This window comes from Lepisma saccharinum, chromosome 2 (assembly GCF_977018435.1).
Source record: "Lepisma saccharinum chromosome 2, izLepSacc3.1, whole genome shotgun sequence".
NCBI lineage: Eukaryota > Metazoa > Arthropoda > Insecta > Zygentoma > Lepismatidae > Lepisma > Lepisma saccharinum.
Window position 1 is genome coordinate 35,857,574 of NC_139230.1, and position 12,580 is coordinate 35,870,153.

The window sequence follows — 12,580 nt, forward strand, 5'->3', positions numbered from 1 at the left end:
TATGTATTTTTAGATTTTGCTTAAATGTAGTGTTCATCGTGTAGAAGGTAGTACTTACCTATCCGGCATTCTGGGTGAACCTTGGGCTCCACAATTTCACCTCTCCGTTCTTCTCTATCCTTTGCAGCATTTCTACAATTTCTGATTCCAAGAAGGAATCTTGTAGAAGGTAACCCAGAATATTACCTGGGTTGGGAACCATTTATCACGTGTGATAGTTTTCACAGGAAGCACAAGATTAACTGCGATGAATCTCCAAGAAAGCGTGTAATGAGTCATTCATGTCAAATCTATTCTTCTTTTGATTTTGATATAATGTATAAAGTGCACTTGTAAGTGAAGCTTGAAAAGAAATGCCTTCTTGATACTTCGATAGTATGGTTACCGGTGGAAGCTATTGCATGTGTTTAGATCTTAGTTAAATCTGTTGATTACGCATGTCTTGATTGATCGATTGATTTAGTTTATTTTACTTCACTTTTCTGCTGCTTTTGGCTAAGGGCGAAGATGAGAATGAGTGAAGATATGATGAAATTGATGAAAGGACACTTACAAAGAACACTACAGGCCGATACTGGGAACCGGGACCCCTGGCGTCGTACCGCGCCACGCTAACCACTCCGCCACGGAGGTAGGCGATTAGATCTTGAGTAGCATCTGCGCATATAATGGTCTTCCATACTTCTTTCAAGTTGCTTTGTACATACGATAGACTGGTGAAAGCTCAAGAATAAACCATGTCTTACCCCTGGTTAACATCATGTTATCTTAACTGCCATTATGCAGATGTCAGCAGTTCTACAGTTGTCCAACATTTACTGTTACAGTTTTGGAGGTAAAGAACTACTCTTTCGTAATTTCGCGAAACCATTCGCACGCTCCGTATATTTCTTGTTAACAATCTTTTCTGTGATATCGCCGCATTGATAAGCATCTTTGGATGTGCTTTATGCATGATTGCGTGCCGTGTATGTATTAATTCTCTCTTTATGTAAGCTCAGTGCAAGCCAGTAACTGTGTTGATCGATTGGGGGAGAGATGAGCAGCTTTACTCGGGGGATGGAGAAAGAAATCTCGCAGCTGACGTCGGCCGCTTCACAAGTTGAGCACGCACACGCAAGTGACAGTCAGCTGCTAGAATCTAAGCCACTTCACTTGTCTCTTCCCAGCTCCCGATTCGATCCGATAAGTCTGCAATGCTCCATCTCCAACGTTGGAATAAACCTACCCCCGTGTACTGAAAGAGAACCATTTGCTTCCCATTTCGAAATAATCTCTACCTTCAGCAATTTATTTCTGTGTTAATTGATTTTACAAAGCCATGTCTGTGGGTATGGATTTAACATATTGGCAGATAATTTTTGTGGGTTTGGAATAATGTGAAAAATACACGATTTTTAACCAAACTAGTCTTGTGACCTATTGTGGCTTTTGGGACATTGAATCATCTTGTGATAAAACCGAATTTCTATTTTAAAGTGCATCTTTTAATCTGTTACAAGTAGAGAGCTTAGAGCATCATTTACCCATTGACTTTCACTTTAATCCACCATTCTCTGCCCTGTTGTACAGTTCTCAGGGCGCCAGAGCGTGGTGCAATGCACAGGGGAGCGCTTTACTTTTTTACTTTTTTTGCCCAGTTGCTGGCTATAGCTCAGTCGTTAGGACGCCTGACTACCATGCAAGAGACTCGCTCTGGATCCCCTCCGGTGGAGAACCTTGGCCGTATAAAGTGAGTACCTGGAGAAAACTCTGGGGAGTAAAGGCGGCCAGTGACGTGGTACTGATCACATCACCCCCGCCTTCGGCCGTGATCAAGAAAGTGTGGGCCCTAACTCCACACCCCCTATAAGCCTTCATGGCGTGGTGCAAAGCACATGGGAGCACTTTACTTTCTTTACTTTTTTTTTGCCCAGTTGGACTTAGATCCACGTTATTGATCTGCCACCTGAAATCAAACGTGGGAATCCTTGTTTACAAATCGTTAGTTGATTATCCTCTTGAAATAGGGTAACAGTTTTCACGGAATTTCAAAGCAACCAAAATGTCGTATGTGATATTTGCTCCACAAATTTTGGACATTCGTTGTCCAATTAGCTTACTTGTAAAATCATGTTCGAATTTTTCTTCGTTGGTTGGTTGTTTGATTTGGTGTTTTAAGTCCACTTTATGCACAGTAAGGCTAATCGGGACTGGACCTACTGTTTAAAGTGTGATTCAAATCACTATGTGCCTCCACCGGGTATCGAACCCAGGACCCCTTGATTACAAGGCGACGACGCTACCACTGCGACATCGGGGGAATTTCTCTTCGTGATCCAAGATCCAAGCGATCTTTACTTGCTGCGTTCGTATCATGACTCCTGGTGTTTAATACCGTGCGTGATTAGAATATCTTCCCCTTTCATTTTAATAATAATTACTCTTTATCACACACCATCCTTCAGCCAACCACCGTAGGCGAGGGGTCCCGGGTTCCAATCCCGGCCTGGGCATGGGTGTTCTTTGTAAGTGTCTCTTCATCAATTTAATCATATCATTCCTCACTCATCCTCATCGTCGTCATTAGCCAAAATTGGCAGAAAAGCGACGCAAAATAATAAAAATCAAGCAATCAAACACACCATCCTTGAGCAAAACGTGCCATACCTGTTTTGCAGTGTACATATTATGTATGGTAGGAATGGATTTACACTGTAGGATTTGGCATTTAAACTGGTGTACTGCTATGTTTACCGCAGCATAATGATTTGGAACCATGACAACTTTTCTGTCCATGATTGGTACGGCGCACACGTTTTTATTTTTATTCATTATACCAGGTCACGTTGGCTCACCTTCAGTTGTCGATATTATATCCTTCATGTTTACAATACGTGCAAATGTGTTGTTGTCGTCTGATGACAGTTGTTGTTATGTCTTTTGTTTGTTTTGATAGCATATGATTCGTCCGGCGATGCATTATTACACATTGTTCTGCTTCTTGACTGCTTGTAATATGTTGTTAATTCAAGTTTTAATAATATAAATAATATTATGATATAACGCAATACAAATGAACATTTACGATTTTAATACCGAAGGATTTCTTCATTAAACTCATTTGCCTCTGAAGATCACAGAACGAATAGAAAATAACAACTTCTTGTTGTGCAACCACCTACGTACTTATATAATACTAGTGAAGAATCTAAAACTTATATATAATTGTGTATTTTCTTACTTTTACAGCCATTTGCCATTTGAAATCCCAATTGACCAAATACGTACATCGTATTGTAATGGTATAGATAGCACTGCTTTTGTAGAAACTGCTTGATTAGAAGCATGCTAATTTGTGATTAAAATACAATCTTCAGAGAAAAATAATATTTGTATTTTTATTTTGCGTCGCTTTTGTACTACTTTTGGCTAAACACGAAGATGATGAGTGATTCTCACATGAAATTGAGTCACATGCCCAGACCAGGAATCTTGAATCCTGGAATTTCTGTGGCGAGTCCGTAAGTCGACCACTTAACACTCTCGGCCACAGAGTTGACTTAGAAGCATACTATGAAAATGGCGGTAACTTACAGAATTATGCACGAATAACGGTAGCAACGAGAAAGGGTTCGACTTTATTATTAACATTTTTTTGTTCGAGTTGTCGATCGCGTTTCAGAAGAGATTTTTTTTTCTTTTAGAGTGTTCTTAAGTTGGCCGAGTTTTTTGTAATTCTGGAGACCTCAAAGATGGCGGTCGACCTCCCGCCTTCTCCAGATCGATAGAAGGAGGTTCTCATGGCTTCGAGCGAGAGCCAGGCAGCTGACGGGAAGGCTCGAGCCAGGTACAGGAATTTCCCCCGCACCTTCTTCTCTTGCAGTTTTCCTCTTTTTGTCTTATTTTGGGTATACTTATAAAATGTTCAGCAATTCCGTTATTATAGAACGTCCAAGTAGCTGCTATTGATTTTGCTCACAGACCCACAACGTAGGAATAATATCGACACGAGACGAAACTTGGCAGAATCTTGTCCCGTGTGTGAGGTTTGTCTCAGCATCTAAGCCAAGTCTCGGTATAAGTAACAGATTCAGCGTGTCGTTGCATAATGTTCTGCAGCGTATGAAGGCCACAAAGTTGTTTGATTGATTGATTTGGTGTTTTCAATCCACTTTATGCACAGTAAGGCTAATCGGGACTGGACCTACAGTTTAAAGCGGGATCCAAACTACTATGTGCCTCCACCGGGAATCGCGCTTGATTGCAAAGCGACGACGCTACCACTGCGCCATCGGGAGGCCCTACAAAGTTGTTTGAGTTGTTCTTTTAAGTCCACTTTGTGCACAGTCAGGCTAATCGGAATTGACCCTACAGTTTAGAGTGGAATCCGAACCACTATGTGCCTCCACAAGGCATCGAACCCGGGACCCCTTGATTACAATGCGGCGACGTTATCACTATGTGATCGGTGAAGCACTGTAGAGGTTATTGAGGCAAACAACGTTTCTTAATAACGTTTTTCTGTGTGGTGCCTCGTTTGGTGCGAAGAACATTCGAAAATCTTAATTTTTATTCCACATAACCTCGATGCACAATATTCCACATGTATGTGATTTGATTTGCTTTATTTTACTTCGCTTTTTGTGCCACTTTTGGCTAATTTGCGAAGATGGGGGGGTGAGTAATGATATGATGAAATTGATGAATGGACACTCACAAATATCCATGCCCAGGACAGGATTCGAACATGGGACCCCTGGCGTTGTAGCGCGATATGCTAACCACTCCGCCACAGGGGCCGGCTCCACATGTATGTAAGCACCTGCACAGGGTCTCGGATATCACTAACGAAGCAACTTTGCTATTACTATACAAAATATGTTACCTATCTATAAGTAATCCTTATATATCCTCTGGATATGTGAGAATAAGTAGATTAGGAAAGCAATTTTGATCTACGTAGGTAAAGTTTTCAAATACTATTAAATATAGTTGATCGAAATCTCGAATGTGATTGCAAGTTTCGGTCACTATGTCTTGTCTCATCTCTCTTTGATTAGATAGAGGTCTGTCGTGTTCTCCCTCTCCTCTCGAGAAATATCTCTTTCTCGTCTCTGCCTTTAAAAGACCGTCTCGGTACCTTGCCTAATTCTATTATAGCTCCCAAAACTCTCTTCCTAAGATTTTTTTTCCAAATACTAACGGAAATATTCTAACTTAGGTTGATGGGTGAATATAAATGTGCGTTCGATGATGTTACTCGCAGAATATTATCAAAAGACCGCAATGCAGTTGAAATTATCCCGCAGTGGTTGAAATTCTCCCGGGTTATTCTCAATGGCCGAAGTGGAAACTCCTGAGCTCTTAGTAAGCTAACAAATTATCGGCCATTGCATTTTCCTTCTCACCGCAGATCTTTAAGCCTTATGATACCTTGAAATATGAAGCGTTAGATTTTGTCCCGACGTAAGCTTTAAACATTACGTGACCTTTTCTGTTTTCGTTTTCTATTTCTATCAGGTATAGGCAGGCCTAAAACCGGTGGCTGGTCCTACTCGAAATTATTTGTGTGTTAAATATTTTCCACAGTTTTCAGTAAATTTGCATTGCTTACAATGGAAATCAAATTAGGCCGCATTGAACATTATAATAATTACATAAATTTATTTAATCGAATCACATTGACCCGAATATTAGTTAATAATTAAAATATTAGACCCGAATAATAGTTTGTGTTTTGAGTTTTCAAGAATTATAGTGTTTTATCGCCTCTTATTATTCGTCTATCACATTCCACGTTGTAGTTGTTTTTCGTAGTTTCTGATAACGAATTACTGGAAGTTTAATTAATGAGGTTCGATAGCATGTTATCCTGATCTACATTACTTGAGTCTTGTCTTATTTCATTTCCTCGAATTCTTCTGATTTCAGTACCTGAAATTATAAGCCAAGACAATTTTATGAAAATTGCCATGATATGCTGTATCTAGCATGGGCCTTTTTTTAAGTTCCTTAAAATTGCTATGTATATTTGTCGTTTAAATGTGTTTTCTGATGGTCCGTAATGGCTATAAATTTCGATTTGGTTGTATATAACTAGGGTCCCTGGTGGAGGCACATAGTTTTTCACATTTCACTTTAAACTGTAGGTCCAGTCCCAATTAGCCTATCTGTGCATAAAAGTGGACTTAAAACAAAACTCAAGCAAGCAGAAAACTTAACTTCTCATTCCGAATTGTGTGTCTATATTCTTTTAGCTAGCAGAAATGAAACTTGTTTCCCCACAATCCTTGTTCATTCTTAGTCTCAGTTTCATCGTATTTTTTTTTTTGTTTGTTTGTTTCTTTTACAGAAAATTTACCCAGCTAATAGTTAGCCCTTGTAGGGCCTTTTATTTTTAAAATATTTTTCTTTTAGTTTTGTCACTATTTTCTCCCATTTCTATCGCAGTATACCTCAAGTCTTCATCCTTGGACAGAGATCGAACCTAGCAACTTTTAACAACTCTTCCCTACGTGGTTTTTCTTTGGGTTTCACAAACGCAGTCGTAACTTCTAAAGAAAAACATGGAGGTAACTAGAATCCCTTCCCTCCTGGTCTTTTAAACATTTAGAGTGAGAGATCCGAAGTCTGAATGTCAAATGGAAACGTTGCCTCATTAAAAGTGATGGCGTCTTTCCTTGAAGAGATTGCATGTAAAATATGTAAATGTAATTATTGGAAAGTACTCGGACTGGAGCTTCCCGTAAGAGTGCATGCAAATTGGTAACCTATCGGAGAATCAATGGAACAACGCACGACTGAATAATTTGCATTCTTTCTCCTCGTCTCTTCCTTCGCCTCGCTGTGTGAAATGTCAGAGGCTACATCGTTGTTTGCAGAGTAATAATTGATTAGTGTCTGTTATTACTTCGATCAGGGATCATAGTTTGGTGCATTACATTTCTCTGTCGTGGAGAGTGTGTACGATGACCCGTGCAAAAAAGTGGACATGTTAGACCCAAGCCCGTGTCATTCGGTGAATCTGACCACCCTTCCCCGAGACACGATTGATCGTGATGTGGTTCCCAGAGCACCTGGTCGGTTCCCGCGAGTTGGAGATGACGGGACCGGCTCGTATCCTGGATACCATGACGCATCGCCACGCTTTATCTCGTATTTCTTTTTCTTTCCTTCTTTTTTAATCCTCTCTCTCTTTCCCCTCTCCCATTTCTGTGGGGCCCATGTGCGTGTGTATACCATGCGCGTTCGTTCTGCAAGATAGACCTCACACCGAGTTCAAAAACGATAATTATTTTTCGTGTTTGCTTTTTGAGATGAATCATTAGGGTGTAAACAGATGCCGAATAAAATATTGTAATGAGAAATATATGAATAAATTGAAGCCTTTTGCGATTTCCTTATTCTAAATTAATGTATGAGGAAAAGTCACAAAAGACACAAATGCTGTCTTCCTTTATATCTTCCGGAAGTTTTACTAACTCCCTTACGTTTATACGTACACGAACCATGAATAATGGTTAAACCTCTGTGGTTACTTGTCAGAATAATATGTTTTAAATTTTTATTTCTTAATTTCATTTCATAATGTAGGCGATGCTCATTGGAAAACCATGAAATTAAATTCAATTTATGCAATGTGACTAGTTCGAACGCTGGTCGCCTCATTATTTTATTATCTGCGTTTTTTTTACTCTTGTCCCTTATATATCTACATGCTCATACATTGAGGATGACAACTGGTTATTTCCATATTCACGCCAGTAGAGTAGACATATCTCACACGTGAGGATGGGGAACCATCATTGAAATGTTTGGTGTTATGTTTCTTGATGCACTAGCCTACGAGCAGAAGGGAATTTTCTAAAAGTGTAGGTGGCTCAGGTACTGAAAAAAAGAATGACTGTAATTGTGAAGAGGAAAACTGAATCAAATTAATTCCATTTCCCAGTTTTCTTGAAGAAAATTTAGTCCCAAGAGGGATTCTTGCCCTCCTTCGGCGCTCCCCTATTCACTACTTGTACACAGATGCTGGTCTATCTAAACTCGAATGGTTAATCAAGATATGCTCGGAAGGAAAACGGCATATACTCGATTCTGTGATCATACGTATTTCTTGTTGGACTCCTAAGATAGTAAAAAAAAAAATTTGTATTAATAAATGTCTTATGACTCATGTACTTCCTTGGAGTTGTAATTAAGATACTTTTGGCGATAGCCTTGCCTATGAATCTTAAGATAGCGTACGTTCTTAATTTCTTGTAAAATGCGAGCGTCTCTGTCTACAAAGAAATTCAATTGCAAATAATATGCTTATTGTATTGAAACATTTGCATCTGAGATTTTTTGTGACTTCAAAATGTACTTTAAAAACTTGGTCTGTAATCTATCCCAGGCCACCTTGTGTAATCTAACACTGAACCTTCATGAAAAAGTATAGTTCGATTCATTTCAGATAAAGACAAAATGTAATTGCGACGTTCCGCCTTTCTTCTCACGCTATTGTTTATTAGCATTATTATTTCTTGAACGCAAATACAAGCAAACAGTATTTGCAAGCATACACATTGCTAAGAGTGAGTAGAATGGTACCTTTCTCATTTTTATGTGCCCGCATAGCAAAGCAATAAGCAATTTCGATAAAATAAATCGCATAGGTAAGGGTTGCGACTTTTATTTCTGCAGAACTCTGCCCCACGTTAATTGCTGATATTGTTCACTTTCAGCTGGAAAGTTATTTACATTTTGATGAACTCACATGAGGAATCGTGAAACACACTTCAGTCTCGAATTACAGAGAAAACTTTGTCATTACGTTATATTTGAGTAATAAATAAACCACCCAGTGGCAATGTTTTATATATCTCTCGGAAGCAAGATACCGTCTCCCCTGTCCCCCCCCCCCCAAAGTGTGTGTATTTGTGACATTTCTGTGGACGTCTCATCGTCTTAGTAACTTGAAGGTGGCGATTGTTTTTAAAATGAATAGTGAATTAGCAATATTTATTACCGTTATTGAATATAGCTACTTTTGAACTGAATTGAAAAGGAGACAGTGCGTGACATTTATTGTGGCAATTGATGATAGAGTCAACAGCAAATTTTAAGAAACACTTGTAAGATTCTTAAATTATTTGCTGATAAAACTTTGATTTTGTTTCTGTAATTTAGATTTCTTATGAAGAAAATTCAGCTTAAAGACATTGAAAAACTATTAATTTTGTTATTAATTTTCCCCTCCAAATTTCGAAAGTATGTATGGACGGCTGGTTAAAATGTAAAATAGTTCAGGTTTTTAATAATATTGATACAGGAAGATTAATCCAGTGGTTATCTGTATATGTAATATTGTTTTCTCTTTACCTGCAGAATGGCAAACTCCGGAGGTGAAACCCTATGGATATCCACGCTGTAAGAACCAAATTTTATTACCTCTCATTTTTTTCTATACGGGAATGCACTGGTCTGTATTTAGTGCTTTATTCTATAGAATTTTGCATGTTCTCTCACTCTTTCTTTATGGACTTGTTAGTAGTAGTGAATAATTTGGGTTCAAATAAGCACTGCACTGTATCTTATCTTTTGTGGTCATCGTAATGGAGGGAATTTTAAAGTTGTTTGCTTTGTGCAAGTTCTTCTTTTCTGTAATCTCTGTTAAGTTTGATAATTAGTTAGCAGTGAATTTCAGGTGAGCTAGTGCATCCTTTGGTGGTTATGATTCTTTTATCTACAACGAGGCGCCTGAGGAGGAGATGCTCATACTCGTTTTTGTGGCGATGTTAGCGGATCCTTTTAATGTGTTGGGATTTTTAATTGTTGTTAATTTTCTTTTAGTATAAGGTCTACTTGAAAAAAGAACGATATAGAATTTATGTTTTTGTTGTAAGACTATAACAGATTAATGTACAGGAATTGGCAATAATACTGTGTTTGGTGCATCATGAGATGAACATGGTGTAATGAATTATACACTCTGGAAGATGTTTAAAACTTATGATATAAATTTTATTTGTTGCTAATAATCATAGGAGGGAAATTTGAAAGCAGTTCATTACTCTACAATTAAACCGATTTTAGCCTAAAGTTAAATTGCTAAGAACAAGAAATATGGAACATAGGAAAGGTTAAAGATAGAGTTTCGCGACTTCATTATTTAAATAGATGAACAATATATCTAGAAATTAGATTGGGTGATTTTGTGTTAGAAATGAGATTAGATGCTTTTGTCTGATTATTCTGCTGTTATCTGAAACACAGACAAGAATCCTTAAATAAAGGACGTATGAAATATAACGTTTGCCATGCTTGTCAGAAAGTACAATATCAACATTTCAACTCGATTTAAAGAAAGAAAAAAGAAACGTGATGTTTTCACATAGTATCGGTGGCTTGTTCTGTGTTTAAAAGGTTTGTTTCATTGTTGTTACTTCACAACACATAGTCGGCCTAATTTTAATAGTATCTGAGAAGATAACAAGTATTTCTCCTATTTAAAAATATGGCTCGTAAACTCATAACAATGAAATAAACATTTTAAACTGTGAAGAGAATGACAATTTCTAAGTTGTAAAATATTTTTAATTGTATTTACATAGTTTGTAGACAAGGTGCCCCAGGTTGCAGACCTTTAATGATAGTGCTGTATAAAACTCGCGGTGTCAAACATTGTTACAAATGTTCCCCTTACGAACAATACATATTGCAAATCAGTCAACCTCCCGTCTGAATGCACCGATCTGAAATAATACACCAACCAGGTCGCCCATTGGAATGGAACCTAACTATCCAAAGGAAAGTACTGATGTAAGTGAAGCTGAAAAGAAACCTCGTAAATTGGTCATTTTCCGGATTACTTGATTTTCGTGAACCGCAAGAAGATATCAAAATTATGTATGCAGATGTTAGAAAATTGAAATATGGGATGGACAAATGTCGGTTACCAACTAAAGAGCTTTCTGTTGATAATTACAGCATGGCGAGCTGGGATACGTTTTGTCGTGGAGAACCGTAATATGCTGTAGTTATTTCTATTCAGTTTCTTTTGCATTGAAAATTTATTTTTCATTTAAAAAGTCAGCTATACTATGGATTGTGAAGGCAAAGAATGAATATAAAGTGCTCTTTAAATTTATAAAATATTTTGATTCTAATTTTCCATCCACCCATGAATACTCCCAAGAGTAAAGCTTTCATGATTGATTTTAGAACTGCGAGTCAAGTTGATTTCATGAAATAGCTGCGTGATTTAAATTTCATGATTTTACAATATGTGCCAAAATTTAGTGAAGTTGCAAACTTTTCTCTTCTCTTCTCATGTTTCAGTTGTGAACATAAATACAAAATGCCCACCTATCATATTGCTTTCTCATTATTGTTGTAATATTGAAACCACGACATTACAGAATTCCATGTCAGTGCGGAAATTACAAACTTTCAAAATACATCGTTAAGTTTCAAGAGGTGACCAAAATCCTCATAACAACATACTCAACCAGGTTTCCGAACAGTGTATTTTCTCAATGTTCATATTTAGCAGTACTGTTTTTTTCATTCTTATGCACAAAACAAGCAGTGAAGATAGTTTTCAGAAAGTAACGCCAGTCTCAAATGCATTAGTTCACCATACAGTGTTTTCAAACTTTTGCTAAGTTCGTTTTAAAATCAGTTTTCGGTAGGGATGCTGGACGAAATGGCGTGCTATCTTCACATGTGGCTTTAACAACGGAATATTTTATCACACCGGAGATCGAATGGCAAGGATCTTTGATTGCAAGGCGCTGGCCTTAAGCACTAGCCTGACAAGGAAGCCTAACAAACATTCTTTCATTGTAGTAGTAAGACAATAACAGAAATTTCTAAATGACGTTGCATGTTCACACGATATTATCCTCTTTCAAATGTATTGTGCGCTGTCTTTTATTCATCTACGTCTGTTCTCATGCAGTTCCCAAGATTGATATCTCTTTTATCACGTAAACTTTTATATTCCCAAACCATTGCCACGTCTCGCAAAAGAACTTAACAAAGATCATGCATGAAAGGCTTAATAATTAGTCACGGACAGTTTTAGAAGAGTTCTCTTATTGCATGATGAAAAGTTCCAAAAGTTATTCGTAACTACAATGTTATGCATACTTGTAGCAACTTTTCCCACATCCACCTCAAATATGTCGTACCCGTAGTATCAAATTACAAAAACAAGTTCATTTATCCCATCCTCCCCTTTGCAGCATAATTGTGCATATTGCAAGGGAAACATGTTGTGTTAATGAACCCTGTGGTCGCTTGTAGCAGGCTCCCTAGCTACTGTGTTGCACATCAGCCTTCGTGGCACTTATCACAACAAACATTCCCGCTATCAAATAGCAGTTGGCGAGGAAAAGAACAGACGAACTGCACCTGTTGTACACCTGACGTGATTAGATAAATTAAACCCAGGTACAGCAAATAGCCCGTGGGCTTGCATAAACTCCATTTAGGGCAAGAAATTGCAAACGAGAATATAAGGTAAACACCACGGTAGCGTTGGAAAAACAGAGGTCGTGGGTTCAAATCGTTCCTGAGGACATCCTGAGATTTTTTAGTACGGTTTCCTCTG

General features: G+C 38.0%; 1 protein-coding gene across 9 annotated transcripts in view; it reads left to right on the plus strand.

Moving 5' to 3' along the window:
* LOC145983995 (recombining binding protein suppressor of hairless-like) overlaps positions 1–12,580 on the plus strand; it is a 266,841-nt gene that overhangs the window by 226,741 nt on the left and 27,520 nt on the right. For all 9 annotated transcript variants that reach the window (XM_083117264.1, XM_083117266.1, XM_083117265.1 and 6 more), the window contains one exon: positions 9,352–9,393. In XM_083117264.1, the coding sequence (XP_082973390.1) occupies positions 9,352–9,393 (42 nt within the window). The remainder of the gene's footprint in view (positions 1–9,351; positions 9,394–12,580) is intronic.